Genomic DNA, 20,841 nt, shown 5'->3' with positions numbered 1-20,841 from the left:
TTCCTTCTAATTGTAGGAGGACCACACACAGGGTTTAAGATGCCACGGGAAAGGTATACACATATCAATGGTTACAGTAAACCATAATTAGGACCCATCCATCTAATATGTCATAGACATTTTCCTCTTGAAAAGGGACCAGTGAATCACAACTGATGTTTGCATCGCAATCTGTGTTCAAAGACATCGCCATGAACCGCCATCTCCTGAAGCAGAGCTCTTATCTTAGACTATCATAGAGTTTATTCATTCCACTATTGTGGAGGTTCCTTGGTAATCAACGCAAGGGGGAAAAACAGGGAGGATTTAGACAGACAGAACTGTAGTCTTTGGCTTTTAGATTCAAGGCTGTGAGATTGAGTGATTCAGTCTGAACAAAAACCAGTAACATACATTGCAGGCTGTCTATGTGGTGCCAATTAACAGGTGGTTCATCATCTAGAACCAATTCATCTAACTCTTCCCAGGCAACTTACTTGTCTGATATTAAACCGCTGTTTGAGAGACTGGTCCTTCCTGATAAATCTGTGGCTAATGAAGACCGTCTTTAACATGCCTGGTGGTGCCTGTTGATGATGTCATCACACATTTACTGTAACGGTAGCTCCAAGAGAGAGGTTTGTGCTCTGGGCTTGGCTGGTTTCTGCCAAGGCCCCAGCAGCGTGGCTGTGAAATCTTGATTCGGATCGCCTACTTCTGCCTGATGAGAAGTTTGGGGCTGAGGAAATGAGAACATGCTGGAGGAGGTGGACGTGGAGTTGCATTAAAACACAGCAGCACCACACTAGTGCATTGTTGATGGCCACACACACACAAGGGCTGTATTCATTAGTGCACACCACAACAAAACATTTTGCAGCGGAAAATCAAAACGAGTGTGTCTTATTGGACAAGTTCTGTTTACTTCAATTAGATGCCTAATGAACACGACCAAAGAGCATCATCTGGCTGGCCTAATAGAGAAGACAAATTAGGGAAATATGCCCCCCACTGGTTAAAGATGCATTTAGGAATCTCACCATATGAACTAAATATATGGGATACAGTAAATGTTAACTGTAGACAATCTACTAGTTCCATCTAAACCCACAACCACCGTGCCTATGGAGGTTGCAGATAGATCCAATAGAACATGAATGTCACTAGAAACATAGGTGTGAAATGTTACTAAGTCCCCGAGGGGGTAGTAAGAGTGAGGGAAAAGGCAGAAGGGATGGGAGTTTGAGAGAGCAAGAGAACAGAGAGAGAATAAAGAGAGAGAAAGAGAGAGAGAACAGAGAGAGAGAACAGAGAGAACAGAGAGAGAGAAAGAGAGAACAGAGAGAGAGAAAGAGAGAGAGAACAGAGAGAGAGAATAGAGCGAGAGACCAGAGACAGAGAGAGAACGAGAGAGAGAGAACAGTCCTGATTGACAAAGACAGACCTCAGGGGGGAACATGAGGAACGACCACAGCTGAGACAACGCTGACCACTGCTGTCTTTCGGCCACACACACACAACATGCATGGCAGACATGCACACACGCGCATACGCACAGATACACACGCGCATATGCACAGATACACAACATGCAATACAGAACACACACACACAACATGCATGGCAGACACTTGTATGCACACACACACAACATACAGTGCCTTGCGAAAGTATTCGGCCCCCTTGAACTTTGCGAACTTTTGCCACATTTCACCCAATTTTTCAGTTTTTGATTTGTTAAAAAAGTTTGAAATATCCAATAAATGTCGTTCCACTTCATGATTGTGTCCCACTTGTTGTTGATTCTTCACAAAAAAATACAGTTTTATATCTTTATGTTTGAAGCCTGAAATGTGGCAAAAGGTCGCAAAGTTCAAGGGGGCCGAATACTTTCGCAAGGCACTGTACATGACACACACACAAAAACAAACAGTCACAACATTCAAGACACGCCCGCACACACACGCAAGCCTTTTAGAGTGCTGGAAGCAGTATCCTTCTTCAAAGACAGAGCAAAGTGAGATCCCTTCACTCCAGACTCCAGACACACATGTATTTTCTTAGTCTCTCTCAACCCCATAATCCATGTTCAGCAATAAGGAAAGACCCTTTTAAACCCAACCCAAAACCAAAATGTGTCTCCTGGGTGTTCATGATCCTGAGTCGTGGTATCCATTAAATGAAACATAAAAGACTGGAATAGTCCAAAACACATCCACAGAGAAAATAATATTCAGCGTTTCCTGTGACACATAGGGCCTAGCGCGTAAACAAACCCTCCAAACACCCCACAAAGCCTCCTCTCTGTTCCCTTCAGTCACCCAGCAGTCCCCCTCTCTCTCTCTTTCATTCTCCATCCATTGGAGATGCTGTGAAACGTAGCTTTCATAAAGTTGGAGATGAGGAATCGTTTAGAACAAAAAGACTCTTCACAACTCATCTGAGCCGCTGCTGTCTTGATCCGGTTCTAAATGTCACACAGTTCTCATGCTACAGACTTCCGATGGATATTCCACTCATTCCTAACCCGGCATTCCGATCCTCCTGACAGCATTCCAAAGTGACACTGACCTTGTTACAAGCCCTCTTACTTGAACCCAGGGGGTCAGATGATTTGCGTAACCTCTCAGGGCCGTCCTAGGCTAAATATGTGGCCAGTCATATGTCTGTCAGTGTCTGTCAGTGAGATGCTATACGCATTAGTGCTGGGCGGTATCACGTATTTTGCTATATACCGGTATTGATGCACAGACCGATTTGTGTTTTTACTTTACCTTCAATAATGGTATTTTAGTTTTTCGTTTGTTAAATTTGATATGCTGTGTGCAATGTTCATTTTTATGCTACTTGAGTCATCCCTCTCCGCTCTCTTGCTCCATCCCGCTTTCCCGACAGACTTAGCCCCGCCCCCTATCACACAAGGAGCGTGTTTGTTGTTGCTTGACCACGAGATGCTTTCGTTCAATCTGCATGGTCAATGCAGCACAATGTTGATGAAAACAATGTTGTTTCCACTTTCTTCCTTAACCTGTTGAAACTCTAGGGGCGCAATTTCATTTTTGGATGAAAAACGTTCCCGTTTTAAACAAGATATTTTGTCACAAAAAGATGCTCGACTATGCATATAATTGGTAGCTTTGGAAAGAAAACACTCTGACGTTTCCAGAACTGCAAAGATATTTTCTGTGCGTGCCCTAGAACGTGAGCTTCAGGCAAAACCAAGATGAGACGGCATCCAGGAAATGAGCAGGATTTTTGAGGCTCTGTTTTCCATTGTCTCCTTATATGGCTGTGAATGCGAGAGGAGTAAGTCTGCCCTTTCTGTCGTTTCCCCAAGGTGTCTGCAGCATTGTGACGTATTTGTAGGCATATCATTGGAAGATTGACCATAAGAGACCACATTTACCAGGTGTCCGCCCGGTGTCCTGCGCCGAAATTGGTGCGCAAAAGTCAGCTGCAAGTATTTTTCCATGGAATTTATAGAAGAATGCAGGCTTCCACAAACGATATATCAATGAAGAGATATGTGAAAAAACACCTTGAGGATTGATTCCAAACAACGTTTGCCATGTTTCGGTCGATATTATGGAGTTAATTCGGAAAAAGTTTGACGTTGTAGGTGACTGAATTTTCGGTTCGTTTCGGTAGCCAAATGTGATGTACAAAACGGAGCGATTTCTCCTACACAAAGACGCTTTCAGGAAAAACTGCACATTTGCTATGTAACTGAGAGTCCTCATTGAAAACATCCGTAGCTCTTCAAAGGTAAATGATTTTATTTATTTGGTTATCTGGTTTTTGTGAAAATGTTGCGTGCTAAATGCTACTCAAAATGCTAAGCTAGCTTAGCATACTCTTACACAAATTAGTCAATTGCTATGGTTCAAAAGCATATTTTGAAAATCTGAGATGACAGTGGTGTTAAGAAAAGGCTAAGCTTGAGAGCAGGCGCATTATTTTCATTTTATTTGCGATTTTCAGAAATCGTTAACGTTGCGTTATGCTAATGAGCCTGAGGCTTTAGTCACGATCCCGGATCCGGGATAGGGAGTTTCAAGAAGTTAATTTAAATCTACAAGTGGAGATATAAATCTATAAGTGTTCTATAATTACACTATTAGTTTGTGTTTCTTACATTTGCAAACAGCTAGTTTGTTTTTTCTTCGTAAGTTTAAGCTAAATCGTGTTAGTCGCTAATGGTATTAGCTAGCTAAAGGGTCAGAGCAAACATAGCTAGCTAATAACAGCCAGTGATGGTATAGGCCTAAATCCACATGTTGTTTGTGCAGCAGTATCTTCTAAATTGAACAGGAATAAGCGAAGCATGAATACGCTGGCTACTTGAAGAAACATTCCATGTAGCCAAAGATTATAGGGTCCCCTAGGACACACTGACCATCACTTTGGTCACAATAACTCCTCCCTGTCCACTATTATTTCTATTCTAACTATAGAATTAGAATAATCATTATATTTCCATGATTCCACCCAGTTCACCCAAGTGTTTTGATCTAAATCGCAAGTGAAATCGCAATTGAATTGAACCGTATAAAACAATCAGACGCTAGGGTCACTCTACTCATAAGGCAAAGTTAGAACTTTTATTATTCTAAAACATCAAATACCATCAAGTACCGTCAAACATTTTCTAAATACTGTGATATAATATTTTGCCCATATCGCTCAGCCCTAATACACATCACTCCCATAGAACTAACACACGCTTATTGCTGACACAGGAATGAATGAATGACTGAAACAGGAACACATTCTTGTAACATAGGCTACTACAACCTCACGGAACACATTTCAAGACACACAAGTGTGATGGACATGAAAAGAAGACTGATCTCACTGGAGTCTGTGTAGAGTTCAGAATGAGAGGTGAAACCCTATAGCGGTGCGTGTATGTGCATGTGTGCGTGTGTGGCATCCAGAGTTCAGTGCACCTGGGCCTCACTATGCTGACAGCTAAGCCATACCAATTAGGCCTTATCACAGAGTTCTTATAAAGTGCCTAACTGTACATGCTTTAATGCCATTACTGAAATATGTTGACTAATTCCTAGTGCTGAGCGTTTAGTGCTTTTTGAGGTCGGTTCGGTTTCGGTTAAATCATTTTTTTAATATTCCGTTTTTTTATTATTTAATTTCAATAATTTTTTTGCCGTAACAATACAGAATAAAACAATTAATAAAAGTCCCATGATGGTGGTGACTGCCCATTACTGATTATTACTTATTAACCATAACTTATTCATATTACTTTACTCTCATAAAATATTGTGTATATTACATTGGTTTTATTTGATGACTTTATTATTTCATTCCAAGTCATCTCATCTCTATAGAGCTGACTGACAAAATCACTATTTTAGTAGTTCTTCAAAGTAAATGAGGCATACCTTTATGACGGCTGAATAACAACTATCAATCACTTAGATCATGTATTTTTGAAGGTAGAGACATCTTGTGAAGCCACTGCTCTTGATTGTGCATTCTTCTGTAGGCGTGCCATGGATTAAGATCATTGAAGTTAATTACCACGGTTTCTGAGCTAAACTATGTAGAATATTGTCCTGTTGGAAACTACAACTCCCTACTACATTGCACAGTTCAGGCTTGATCTGATTTATCTCTAGAGAAACTGCATTGAGTTCACAAAAAGAAATAAAACAGAACGAAATGGAATTCAAATAATTGAATGGATGTTGGTAAACATTTTGGTAATTTTCTCAGCACTACTAATTCCTCATGTCAGTGTTATTCCTCAGCAGTCAAATTCCTCATTTTATGGTAAGTGCTCTAGATGAGGCGTGAGAAGTACGAGGCCGGTGGAGGTACACACTGCATGCATTAGCAGCCCCTGACACAGAACACGCCGAGAGAGAACTCCCTCCACACTCCCTACTAAGGCTTGAACACTTGAACACCAGAGCCCTGCTCAAAAGTAGTGTACCATATAGGGAATAGGGTGCCATTTGGTCAGATTGTTCACAATCTCCTTGGCCTGGATTAGCGGTAGTAGACCTACACCACAGAAATGTCTGGAGACTTTCCATTGCGTGAAGAGCTCATTTTGGCACGGAGCTGAAATCCAAGAGGGTAGCACTTAGCTGAGCATCTCTGTGTGTACAAGCTCCGGCACAGGGCTGCCCGACCCTCTTCCTGGAGATCGACTGTCCTGTAGGTTTTCAGTCCAACCCTAATTTAGCATATCTGATTCAGCTAGTTAAGGTCTTGTTGAGCAGCTAATTAGTAGAATCAGGTGTGTTAAAGGGTTGGACTGAAAACCCACAGGACGGTAGATCTCCAGGAAGAGGGTTGGGCAGCCCTGCTCGAGCACATGCAGGGTTAAGACAATGTTGGGCCCGCCCCTCTCCTGGAAACACATGCTGGTGGCAGAGTGCAGGGGGGGGTGTGGGCTGGAGGGGTGCTGGGGTCACCAGGCCTGCTGTGAAAGGAATGTCAGGAGGAATGTTGCTAGCGGGGTTAAATATGAAGGAAATGTACCAGGAGGGGGTGGGGTTGGCCAGGCTATTTTGGGCTTTGTTTGATGACACAGAGAGCCTGGGACTGACCCTACTGGAACCCTCCAACAAATGTACCGTGTTAGGAGCATGCACAGCGTAACAGAGAGTAACACGCTGTGGCTGTGTTTGAGAAAGGGAAACAGTGAAGCTGCTCAGCAGCAGAAACCCAACGCTGCGCTGTGTCCAGCGGAGCAGAGCAGCCCAGTCTGAGAGTTATTGTGCATCCCAAATGAGAATAGGGTGTCATTTGTGACATACACCTAGACTACTATGGGACAAGCTTAGCATCGGAACCACGAGACGGCTTTGAACCGGCGCTCTCCCTGTCCCACGGTAGCTCTAAGACTCTGAGCCAACTTCCCCGGCCCCTCCAGCCCTGGTATGTTCCAATCCACACGGGCTGTGTGTCTGTGTGTCTGTGTGGCAAATGACACCCTAATTCCCTTTATTAGTGCTCTACATATGACCCCTATGGGCTCTGGTCAAAAGTAGTGCACTATACAGGGAATAGGTTGACATTTTGGTTGCTCCCATGACTCTGACCTACGCTGGGTTTCTTCCAATTGTTACATGAGCCAAATACAATGAGAGGGCATCTCAGAGTTTCCTGACTAAATATAACAGCCCACATTCCATTTACAGCCGATGGGAGGAATTAAAACTCCACCCTGTTCTGGAAATCAAAACAGAGCAGTAAGTGGAACACTACCCTTACCCACACAAACGCGGACGCACACACGTACAGGGACAGACATGTGCTTGCACACACACACACACACACACACACACACACACACACACACACACACACACACACACACACACACACACACACACACACACACACACACACACACACACACACACACACACAAGCAGATGAATCCACATCACACTCCAATCAAACCAAAAGCTTGCACAAGCCTACTGTACACATTGAACCACATGTTAACAAAAAGATGCCTTCATTATGTTCCAAACATGGAGCGTAGCAAAACAGACAGACTACACAGGAGGAAGGGGAGGACCATCCTCCTCAGTGAATTTCAGAACATTTTAAATAGTGAAACATGAAAAATATTCTATATATATTTTTTTTTAGATAAAGCTATACTAAATATATTTCCGTTAAATAATTGATTAAAACACACTGTTTTGCAATGAAGGTCTACAGTAGCCTCAAAGGCACTCAGTAGCATAGCACCATGGTGTAGCCAGAGGACAGATAACTTGCGTTCTCTTCTGGGTACATTGACTTCAATACAAAACCGAGGAGGCTCATGGTTCTCAACCCCTTCCGTAGACTTACACAGTAATTATGAAAACTTCTGGAAGACATCATCCATCCTATCAGAGCTCTTGCAGCATGAACAAACATGTTGTCCACCCAATCAAAGGATCAGATAATGAATGTAGTAAAATGAAGGGGAAGCGAGAGAGAAAGAGAGAGCTATATTTTGTTGTATATTTTTCACTTTCACCTACTACTTGCTGTACACTGTACTACATGATTGCACTAACGCGTTAGTTCTAGTAGCTATGTTGCCTTTGACATTAGATAATATGGTGACAAGGATGTAGGCTGTGTGTAGCGGTTAGAGGTTATGGTATGAAGGTTTGGCTTGGAAATGTTATTTCTCCTGGTCACAGTCAGCTGTTGTGTTGTGCACAAGCGAAGGGAAAAGGTGATAGGAGGAGAGAGGTAGATGCGAGAAGGAATTATTCAACGAGCAAAGTGATCATGCTGTTTGTATGTGGCTGCTTTGAAAGTGAACTGTGTTTGTGGGTGATCAGGGGTGTAATAATTCCGCTGATTCTGTTGAAAACTTTTCATAAACGGAAACAAACGGAACGAAATGGGGATAAACATACCAGAATTATTAAATAGAAACAGGCAAGAGTGTGCAAGGCGGTATTCAATGTGTCACTGTCTGTCAACTTGATTACACACATTTTTCTCTCGACCTGTGAACCTACGTTGTAAACTTTCATTAATATCCTAGGTTATAGCAACCTCATGATAGGTATAGGGAAAATGTGAGTATCATATAGTAGCCTAAACCTATCAATGTTACATTGAACTGGGTGAATGGAATATGAATGACAGTCATCCAATATGCTGTAATAGAAATAGGGCTATTCTCATAAAAAAATGATCGTCCTCCCTCATCTGAAACAGCACCGACCTCCACTTGTTAGAACAGCACACGTTGCTAGATACACAATTACACAGACCACTCATACAGTGGTTAACACTCCCATAAAACAAACACAAACCTATACATAACCCCATTATACACACAGTTTGTGTATAACACACACACACACTCAGTAGAAAACACACTCTTTAGAACACACACTCTGTAAAACACACTCTGTAAAACACACGCTCTGTAAAACACTCGCTCTGTCGAACACACACACTGTCGAACACACACACTGTCGAACACACACACTGTCGAACACACAGTAGAGTACACACTCTGCATAATACCCACTCTGTATAATACCCACTCTGTAGAACACACATTCTGCAGAACACACACTGCAGAACACACACTCTGCAGAACACACACTCTGCAGAACACACACTCTGCAGAACACACACTCTGCAGAATACACACTCTGCAGAACACACACTCTGCAGAACACACACTCTGTCAAACACACGCTCTGTCGAACACAAACGGTACAATACACACTCTGTAGAATACACACTCTGTAGAAAACACACTCTGTAGAACACACACTCTGTAGAGCACACACTATGTAGAACACACACTCTGTAGAAAACACTCTTTAGAACACACACTGCAGAATACACACTCTAACGAACACACACTCTGTCGAACACACACTCTGTCGAACACACTGTCGAACACACACACTGTCAAACATACACTGTAGAATACACACTCTGTCGAACACACACTCTGTCAAACACACACTGTCAAACACACACTCTGTCAAACACACACTCTGTCAAACACACACTCTGTCAAACACACACTCTGTCAAACACACACTCTGTCGAACGCACACTCTGTCAAACGCACACTCTGTCGAACGCACACTCTGTCGAACGCACACTCTGTCAAACGCACACTCTGTCGAACGCACACTCTGTCGAACGCACACTCTGTCGAACGCACACTCTGTCGAACGCACACTCTGTCGAACGCACACTCTGTCGAACGCACACTCTGTCGAACGCACACTCTGTCGAACGCACACTCTGTCGAACGCACACTCTGTCGAACGCACACTCTGTCGAACGCACACTCTGTCGAACGCACACTCTGTCGAACGCACACTCTGTCGAACACACACTCTGTCGAACGCACACTCTGTCGAACGCACACTCTGTCGAACACACACTCTGTCGAACACACACTCTGTCAAACACACACTCTGTCAAACACACACTCTGTCAAACACACACTCTGTCAAACACACACTCTGTCAAACACACACTCTGTCAAACACACACTCCAAACAGCTCCAGAGTCAAAACCCTGGTGAATTCCAGAGGATAAGACAGACAGAACCAGTGTCAGATTCAGGACTTTAAAACCCTTAGTCAGTCTTTCTCATTCCATCTCCTCCAGTGCCTATCACAGCCAAACCCTATAGAAAGACACACAGACACACACACAAACACCCAGAATACACTTACCATTGTGGGAGGACTCTGTCTTGCTGTCAGCCACTTTCCTCAGCGCTGAGATGATGGAGTCCCCGGGAACGCGAGGGCTCTCCACATACTTGGGCTTCCTGATTGGACCTTCAGGCAGAGCGCAGCAAGAGAGAGAGAGAGAGAAGGGAGAAAGAGAGAAAGAGAGAGAGCGAGAGAGAGAGCGAGAGAGAGAGCGAGAGAGAGAGCGAGAGAGAGAGAGAGAGAGAGAAGAAGAGAGAAAGATAGAGAGAGCGTTGAGAGTTCTCGCAGGATTCACTTTTTCCAGATGGGAATTCGTTGTGGGACGGGCTCGGCAGAGCTCCACTGTCTGACAGCCCGGAGAGAAAGAGAGAGCTGCAGACACCCAGCAGTAACAAACACACCGGCCAGCTCCAGGGAATGCAAACTAGTGCAGCAGGAAACCACAGCAATTAGCCTCGTAGAAACTTTGTGACGTGTGTGTGTGTGTGTGTGTGTGTGTGTGTGTGTGTGTGTGTGTGTGTGTGTGTGTGTGTGTGTGTGTGTGTGTGTGTGTGTGTGTGTGTGTGTGTGTGTGTGTGTGTGTGTGTGTGTGTGTGTGTGTGTGTGTGTGTGTGTGTGTGTGTGTGTGCGCATGCATGGGAGGGTGTGTGCCTCTGCGGTAAGGTAAAGTGTGCGTTTGTTGGCATGTATGGGATCAGGAGAGAGTGGTTTGCAGAATGAGGTCCAGGCTGCGTCCCATCAGGTGTTGTTTCTGGGACAGGAGCTAAGGATCCTCAGGAGGGTCTCAGTTCTGGCCCCCTTGGTGAGGACTACAGATTAGTGTACTGCTGTCTCTCTCCTCCGACTGACAGGATTAGAAGCGCCTTATCCCACGGCACACTATTCCCTACATAGTACACTATATTTTACCAGGTCTCTGGTCAAAAGCAGTACACTATATAAGGAATAGGGTGTAACTTGGGACGCATCACTGTTCCCTGCCTGACTTTATGATACAACCGCTGACGCACTGGGCACGCCGGAGGCATCGCTCTGTAGCAACTGTAGTGTGTGTGTGTTTTGTGTGAGTGTGAGTGTGAGTGTGAGTGTGAGTGTGTGTGTGTGTGTGTGTCAGCACTCACACCCCTGATCCCAGGGCACACTGCAGGGCCAAGCCATTCAAAAGGAGGCTGCCTGCTATTCAATTCTTCCTGTGACAGCAGCACTATCAAAGGACATCTCTGAACCAGCATGCTTTCACACACACACACAGCCTGCCTCTCACAGCCATGAAAAGACAGCATGATGGGCCATGAGAGATGTTTTTACAAAACCTAAATGTGTATTGCACTGGCAACAAATATTATGAGTAAACAGCACATATTGTTTGCCTGGGCATCAGTACAGTCAACCCTGAGCAGAAAGTATTTCAAATATAAATATAATAAACAAGTGTCACTAAGGCATAAAGACAAGAAGGATAAATACTGATCCAGGTGAGCAAGAAACCTGACCAAAAAGCAGTGGGGGAAAAACAACGAATACCAGGAAGTAAACTTCAAATCTATAAGAATGGTATGCATTCCTTCCTTCCAGATTGACCTACTAGAACCCAATCTAGTTCTCCTCTGGTGTTCTAGTGACTGCATGTGTAACCCCAGTCATAACAGAAAGATTAGATGGGGAGAAAGAGATTGCCGTTTCCCATTCCCACATCATATCCACCCCCACCTCTGTGTGTGTGTGTGTGTGTGTGTGTGTGTGTGTGTGTGTGTGTGTGTGTGTGTGTGTGTGTGTGTGTGTGTGTTGCGTGTGTGTCTGGGTGTGTGTTAGCTCTCCCTCCCTCGGACTCAGATGGAACATTGGTCCGGCATGTGCTGTGCTCCTGTGAAACCATCTCGCTTCCCCCATCTGTGATCTTGTCCTCAGATACGGTTCCAGCCAGCAGCCAGCAATGTTAAAGCACAGGAACCAACCACCGCTTCAGCTTGATTCATACTGCCATCTATGGATATAGGACTTGAAATGCATAGAGCGTAGCCAGGGCTACACCACCAATGCTGTGGCATGTGGTATGTGTCCTACGTCAATAGCACTGATAAAACTATATGAGATATGCGGGTGTATGTGAGTAAATTAGAGGTATTATACATATCATAGAAGAAAATCGTCATATTTAGAGTGGAAAACAGAGCATAAAGATGAGCAAAGAGCACCCAAACAGGAACCAATCCAGTGACCGAGCATGGGAGCTGCCTGGAACTAACTTTCTACAATGCCAGGGAGACAGATGTTTCTGGAGCACCACCAACTAGGCTGGATCTCTTTCAACTGAACCACATGTGAGCTGAAGTCTGAGCCCGTCTGATTTGTCTGTGGCTGGCCTACATCAGGAAGGACCTGGCCAAGTCAGCTTCCTCCGACCAGGATTTCTGGAAAACCTGGGAATTGTCTGAACGTTTTTGCAAACCTATCCTCAGCCAAGAAGCTGAAGTTTCTTGCATTTTTTTGCAACCCTACCAAGTCAGCTTCTTGGCTGAGTTGGCAAACAGTCTGCATAAGACTCCATTTATCTGTGGACAGTCAGGCTCTACCTATTAGGAGGAGTCACACAGTGCCAATTAGCTAGGGGGAAGAGAGGAGACAGACCACGATGTTTTAGATAGTAGATTTACTAAGTCGAGGTCAAAATTCACAGGATAATCACCAACCCACTAATGCATTCACTTCCTTCAAGCATTTCATTTCTATGCATACAGTATGCCATGATGATGTGAATAATACAAACCACATGCTTGAAAGTTGAGATATTGTCAAAGGAGTGAATCCACTCAAGCAGAAACCAAAATGTGACTGTACTAAGATCGAATCAAGTGAGAGGGCTCGATAATGTAGATGGTGAGGTATAGCTAGCTTAGAGACAGAGGACAAAATACAGAGTTTTTTACACCAAAATCTCATCTCCAAGACGTACGAGTCTTTGATGTTTCCCTGGACGCTTTCATCAATGGCTGCCTGCCCCCTGAGAAAGCCTTTAGAGCGTTAATATTCTGCACTGAAGACCTGCCCAATGAGAAATTGCATTGTTAAATAAGCATGAAAAGGGCTGGAGAGTGAGTGAGTGGGGGCGTTGAGACGTTGTAAAGGACAGACCAAGGAGGAGAAGACATTACGCCAGCTTCCTCTGTCTCTCTTAAGACTGTGTGCATCCCAAAAGGCATCTTTTCCCCTACATAGTGTACTACTTTAACAGGCCTTGGCTAAAAGTATAAAGGAATAGGGTGCCAAACCACCCTGTTCCTCTTCACAGCCTCATCCAACATAAGAGCCTGTCTCTCTACACTTCCCAATCCCCACACAGACAGACCACCCCAGGACCCAAAATCACATCGACTCTCTAAGCCAATCATAACAAATTAAAATGCATGAGCCGAACTCGTTGCTCTCAGCAGACCCCTCGCAGAGAGGACAAATAAGTATTATCTCAGTGTGATGTCCTCCAACGGCGACCATGAGCTCATCACGGCATGGGAAGAAAGCGGAAAGAAACAGAATTGAACACAGAGAGGGTGGGAGGGAGAGGAAAGGAAAAAGTCATAACAACAGTCCTATGGATACAAACCAGGGTCGTATTCATTAGCACAAACCATAGCAAAACATATCAAAACTTTAACAAAAACAGGTGTTTGTTATTGGACAAGTTCAGGTAGTCCTTCTCTGTTTCACTCTGTTTGCTTCTGTTTTGTGCCTAATTAACACAACCCAGGAATAAGGCAGTTTATTTACAAAGGACATCGATGGTGCTTTAATTCAGCATAACTGTGATGGTTCAGTGTGTTTTAAAGGCCTGTTACAAGGGACAAAAATGGGTGGCAGGACACACAGATGTCTTGCCATATACAACACAATGCTATCCATGATTCGATCCTGTGTAAACAACACACTATCAAACAACGGCCTACTATCTAGTGTGTGTCTTCCTGGTTGATGAACAAAATAAGTCTGGAATCCAATGTGGACAAGTGATAGTAGACACACTATTGGTCCAGAAACTTGTGCACCTGAGAGACCAGGGCCCTGTTCGAATACCCTCCAGGACACCTACACCACCCGATGTTACAGGAAGGCCATAAAGATCATCAAGGACATCAACCACCCGAGCCACTGCCTGTTCACCCCGCTATCATCCAGAAGGCGAGGTCAGTACAGGTGCATCAAAGCTGGGACCGAGAGACTGAAAAACAGCTTCTATCTCAAGGCCATCAGACTGTTAAACAGCCACCACTAACATTGGGTGGCTGCTGCCAACACACTGACACTGACTCAACTCCAGCCACTTTAATAATGGGAATTGATGGGAAATGATGTAAATATATCACTAGCCACTTTAAACAATGCTACCTTATATAATGTTACTTACCCTACATTATTCATCTCATATGCATACGTATATACTGTACTCTATATCATCGACTGCATCCTTATGTAATACATGTTTCACTAGCCACTTTAACTATGCCACTTTGTTTACATACTCATCTCATATGTATATACTGTACTCGATACCATCTACTGTATCTTGCCTATGCTGCTCTGTACCATCACTCATTCATATATCCTTATGTACATATTCTTTATCCCCTTACACTGTGTATAAGACAGTAGTTTAGGAATTGTTAGTTAGATTACTTGTTGGTTATTACTGCATTGTCGGAACTAGAAGCACAAGCATTTCGCTACACTCGCATTAACATCTGCTAACCATGTGTATGTGACAAATAAAATTTGATTTGATTTTGATTTGATTTGATTTACTTCTATCCTGCAGCTTTCCTTCCTTGAAGTAATCACAGATCTGAACGGGTTGGATTGGTGAACATAATACGGTAGTCACCTTGTTTTCACCTATACAATCACGTAGAAATCTATGCTTACCTCAAGGAAACAAGGAAGGAAGGGTGCATTTCTGAAGTATTCAAACAGGGTCCTGCTTCCTGGCTAGGAGTTTACCCAAAAAAGGGTGGAGAGAACAGGGCAGAGGGGGGCTAGACAGTCATATAGGGGTGAGGGGGCATACAGAGGAGCCAAGCAGAGTGGTCTGGTCTCAGGAGAGAGAGAGAGGCAGCCAAGCGTGATCTCACTCTGCACACTGGCTTTCTGTGATGAAGCTCAGAGGGCCATGTCCACTGAGCTGTGCCACACACACACATAAACATGCATGCACGCGCGCACACACGGCCGCCTGTCACTCGACCGTAGACAAGTGAAAGCCCTCCAAGGTATGCACATGAGCTATTACGCTACATAAACGTAGTTCAGAAAAGCACTCAAATGTTAAAATATTGTCAGGTCAGTTGATGTCAATCCCTAATGAGGAACAGGGTGATTATCTACGCTTTCAAAAACATCTTTAATGAGCATTTCCACATTTCTTCAAGATGGACTCTGACTTGTTAACGTTTCAACTCTTCATGAAACACAACACAGCTCTTTGTGGCAACAAGAAAAGGAGGCCGGACAATACCCTTCTTTCTGCTGTCGGGACGTCATTCTACAGCTCAGTAGTGAAACAGAATGTATTCAGAGAGATAAAAGACGGTTGGAAATAAAGATTTGCAACATAATGGATCCAGTTACAAGTGTAAGACATTGAGCATTGGTCAATTCTTTTATTACACAAAACAAATGGGGAGAGCAAGACACAGATCCCATAGTGATAAGCTATTAAGGCCTCCTCTTTGCCCTTCTATTATAATACACCCGTTAGGCATCCTAGAAGAGAATTACTTCATTATATTCATGTTTGACATGCCTGTGTCATGATAATGACATGAGCATACATAGGCTACTTACTATTTTACTCATAACCGTTATCATTCTGGATAATGCAATGCATTTCTGAAACTAACCAGTATGGGGGAATTGCAAATAGGTATAATGCTTTCTACATGTTCAATAGTCATGTCTATTCTCACCCTCTCTGTTGAGCTACATTAATTATGCATGGGTAACTACTGGGAATGCATGGTCTTGAATTTCTGAGAAGAAAAAAGGCCAAAGTCAAACATCTTGACATTAGGTGCTTCATAAAAAACCTCCCTCTTCTACAGTATAATGTAGGCTTTATTGAAATAGTAGACAATTCAGACATCAGTGTATATTTTCTTGTTATCCATGAACTATCTGAAACAATGGGTTTTGAAGAAAGAACCCTTCAGCAGGCACCATAGTATTATTATTCAGTATATTCATAGACATTTGATCTCTATTGGTCCTCGTCAAAAGGGAATAGTGTGTGATTCGGGACGCATCATATAGCCTTTCTACCACAGCCCCCAGAAACACATCGATATACCCCCGAGGCAGGCAAGTAACTGCTGAGCTAATACTGTAGAGGTGACTTCAGGAGACGCCTCCTCTGAACATACTGTATGTCATTGGCTTTGAAATGAAATTGCATTCCCTTGACAGAGACCAAAAAAGATTTGTAAGACCCGATGGAAAGCTAAAGCAATGACAAATGTTACCAGAAGGAACATTTATGCTTTTAAGTATAATTCATCATTTAAAATGTTCAATATTTAAAATAGGAAACCGAACAGTGATTTGGATGAGAGACAAAAAAAAACAATTTGGCAGGCAGGGAGGGGGAGAGCGGAGGGAAAATGAATATTGAGAAAACATTTCGCAGAGACTTGAGCATGGAAAAGAAAGTCGGCCTCTGATGAAAAGGCAATTATCAATATCAGTCATAATTATGAAAATCTTGTGACAGATCCAGGGGGTTATATCCGTTCAAGAGTTAACCAAACTGAAACCTAAGTATTAAATTACCTGTATATATTAGCCTACATTATATTCATGTATTTGGTATTATTATCAAATGTAGTGGAAAACACATAGCCATGCTAAGCCATTACTGCTAAGCCATTACGTAGTTTTTTTAATTAACCTTTCGGGATGGTAAAATGCTTTCAGTGTAAACTTAAAACCAGATAAAAGGTATGTAGAAAAGATCATGGAAATATATATTTAAAAAACAGACAATTATCAAAATCAAAGGTAGACAGTCATGGAGAATCAAAAATTCCTGACTAAACATTCAGGATAATTTTTGTCACGGAATGGGGCCCCCACTTGATTTTGTTATAATGTTTGAGTCACTCAGACAGCATAAAACCCATGGCAAAATGTGTAGTATTCCAGGAAATTGGCTTTTAAAAACTTGAGTTTTTTCTCTACCCCAATGCAAAACTGTTGTCTCTCTGCAACCAAGAGGAGGGCCTCTAAAATGTTTGGTGGCGCCATTGGCTATGCCCACTGCCACACCTACCAACTAAGCCCCATTTTGATCCATAAAACACCCTGCTGTTGTACTTAAACACCACCCGTCAGCCCTTATGACAGACACAGTGCTCTATCAATTCTTTGTTGACATGAATCCAATCTTCTCTGCGTTACCTATTGTACCAATATCCTGTCTAGTGACTCCACCTCCTTCATGTGACACTGCCAATATTTACTATTCATAAAATCCCTTTGTTCTCTTCAAATCAATAGTCCCTCAAATAGTACTAATGTACAGGCCTACCAATCCATGTATTTCCTATTCTGATATCCCTTTCCAATTGCCTTCCTGTAGGAAAGTGGTCAATACACTTTCCTACATGTAGGTACTAAATCAAGATTGTGAACATGTACCTTTTGAAAGGATACACAACATTAAGGACATTGTGTTGTGCTAGGGGAATGGCAACCATGTCCCTGTGCTTGTTCTCTTTTTGTCGTTCAAACTCTATTTCTCTCTACTCAATTAGTCTGATGTGGTATTTGTGGGGAGGCTAGCCTGACTCAAACATTTAAGTGGCAGCCCCTCACTCATGGATACCGTTGGGTGAACTTTGAGTGAACTATGGACGGCTTCTCTTTGTATCTCTCACTACCCGCTCCGAAGCGTAGATCTGTATCACTCCACTATGTGTCTCCATACAGACACTGTGTGATATCCTAACACTGGGCTTAAGGAGACTGTAGAGTGTATCATGGCAGCAGGGTCTTCTCACATCCATCAATAGCAGTGGCCAGTCAGGGTTACTTACACGCCTGGACGGGCAAAGAAAGAAGACTTAGATGAACCTCTCAGACCCGATGATGATATAGATATCAAACTGAGAGACCCCAGTGCCAAGAGTCCTGCACCGTGCTCTCCTTCCCATCTGCCTGACTCATTGAGATAAATAAAATAAGTATTTGAACCATAGAGAAGTGGGGCCAAAGCTCCCCATCAAAGCGTACAAGTTTAAATGATTTCCACGTGTAATGGCCTACGAGGGACCTTCTCTGCCCAAGCCTCATTCCATATAAATACAGATTAAAATGATAAGCGGCCTGAGACAGCGATAAATATGATATGAAGTTATGAACTGCCGTTTTATGTTTCCCTAAAGCGCATCATGATGGCTAAGTATAGGCCTAATTGTTGCTCATGTGACTCAGCATTTCCATTCACTTAGCCTCTCTGGTGGGGGGAGTGGAGTGTAAACTCCACTCTATCTCCTTAGTTGAAATTCAATGACACTAGTAAAGCCTGTCATTGGGGTGGAAGCAGTGCTGTTATTGGTCATTGGGATGGAAGCAGAGCTGTTATTGGTCATTGGGATGGAAGCAGTGCTGTTATTGGACATTGGGATGGAAGCAGAGCTGTTATTGGTCATTGGGATGGAAGCAGAGCTGTTATTGGTCATTGGGATGGAAGCAGAGCTGTTATTGGTCACTGGGATGTAAGCAGAGCTGTTATTGGTCATTGGGATGTAAGCAGAGCTGTTATTGGTCATTGGGATGGAAGCAGAGCTGTTATTGGCATATCATGGGGGGGGGGGGGGCTGGACGGCTGATGAGCATTTAGATGTGTGTACGTACAGCTGAGAGGAGATGGGATGTTTGAATGTTGCTCATGCACTTCCAGTCCCCAGAGAGTCATCAAGGAGATGGAGACTGCCGGTTCAGAGCTCAGAGTGTTATTGGCTGGTCTGTGGTGGAAGATGAGAGGCAGCAGAAAAAAACGTTGAAGGAACACTAATGGCACACACAGTGACCCGTCATGACCAGAGGAGGTCACTGTGGACCTGCCCAGGATTTAATCATGTCCCACTGGCAGTTAGAGCAGAACCAGCCTCCTCCGGACCTGTAAACTTCAGACTGTAAACTGGAGGTCCTGTGCAACACATGTCTGCGCTGCTTTCGTTGTAAGCTCTCTGCTTAGCTGATCAAAGCAGCAGCAGCACCAGGACCATGTGTCTCAGGCATTCGTCACACTCTTAATTGTCATGCAGTGCTTTCTGTGATGTTTATGTGAAGTCTTCATGAAAGGACGGCCATTAAAATCAAGCCTTCCGCCACAACGCTATAGATTCTCCAATCGGTCAGGAAGTGAAGCAAGTCACAACGTCGTGGGGAACAGAGCAACCACTTCACATAAATGTCATAGTGGATGGATGAGGAGGAGTATGGGGGTAGGATGAGCAGCAGGGTGGGTAGAGAGAGACGGGTTGACTAGCGTGGGGGGTGACAGGACTGGAGGTGGCTGGCATTGAGCCATCGCCCCCCCAGCATTCCTTCCTGCGCTGAGTCGCCGGGTGCTCAGTCATGGAAACTCTAGGCATGTTTCTGAGCTGCCCGGATGAATCAGCACAACAAGCTTTCACTTACGTACGTCTCTCTCTCTCTCATTCTCTCTCTCTCATTCCCCCTCTCTGACATGACGTCTATATATGAGGATAAGTTCCTGGGTCATAACATTTCCCTTTGGAAATACATCGCTAGACTACAGCAGAGTAAACACACACACTCTCCCACGGTAGGCTTTCGCTATGAGTTTGTGCTGAAGGTATTTGACCAAAAGAACACATTCAAGATGGCAACCATGTTTTTAGTGAGAGCTGGGATGTTTCCTACGGTGGGGTGTGTTTATTAACCGTAGGTGCAAACTCTCCCCCTGCAGTTTGACACTTACCTGTGAACAAGAGAGTGGAGCACCGAGCCTCAACCATCCCCCTTTCCCTTCTTCTCTGACCCCATCTTAACTAGTTCTCTCCTCTGCTATACCCCTTTAGTCCTTCATTACCTTCAGAGTGCCTCCATAGCAGTGTGTGACTGTAATGAACACGGGCCTCGCTCTTCACTCTCTGGTCACCTTCACAAACCCTGTCCTCCCTCTCCCTCTCTTTCCCTCTCTCTCTTTCCATGTCAATGTGCTTTTCATCAGAGCTGCCTTTAATGGGTTTAATAGAATCATGGCAAATACCAATACTGCCTGGAGGATAGAGAATAAAAGGTGTTTTTAAGTTTAGTAGGAGGTGAGTCAGTGGGGACTGTGCACTGCTCAGGCAAACTGCTCAGGCAAACTTACAACACATTCAGATGTGGCTTTCACATTCCTTGACCTGACTACGGTTTTGCTTGGCTTTAACAAATACAGCTACTGATTCTTGTTTTAGCACAATAAACTTCAGAGTAAGCATATTTGCAGACGAGGGCTCTTTTTGAAAACAAAGTTAATTTGCATAACATATGCTGCTTGCTTTATAATACTCACTAGTCCAACGTTCGAATCGGAGAGTACTGTGTGGAGAGATTTGGGTAAAAAGAGCATAGCAAATGAGGTTGAGAGGGGAAAAAGCTGAGGCAACCACA

General features: G+C 43.7%; 1 protein-coding gene across 4 annotated transcripts in view; it reads right to left on the bottom strand.

Annotated features, from left to right (window-relative positions):
* The window catches only part of LOC135547173 (protein TANC1-like), a 185,044-nt gene that overhangs the window by 94,907 nt on the left and 69,296 nt on the right, over positions 1-20,841 (bottom strand). For all 4 annotated transcript variants that reach the window (XM_064975908.1, XM_064975910.1, XM_064975909.1 and 1 more), the window contains exon 4: positions 10,189-10,296. In XM_064975908.1, the coding sequence (XP_064831980.1) occupies positions 10,189-10,296 (108 nt within the window). The remainder of the gene's footprint in view (positions 1-10,188; positions 10,297-20,841) is intronic.

Source organism: Oncorhynchus masou, chromosome 10 (assembly GCF_036934945.1).
Source record: "Oncorhynchus masou masou isolate Uvic2021 chromosome 10, UVic_Omas_1.1, whole genome shotgun sequence".
Classification (NCBI taxonomy): domain Eukaryota; kingdom Metazoa; phylum Chordata; class Actinopteri; order Salmoniformes; family Salmonidae; genus Oncorhynchus; species Oncorhynchus masou.
The sequence above is the reverse complement of the archived record's forward strand: the minus strand, read 5'-3'. Positions and strand labels throughout refer to the sequence as shown.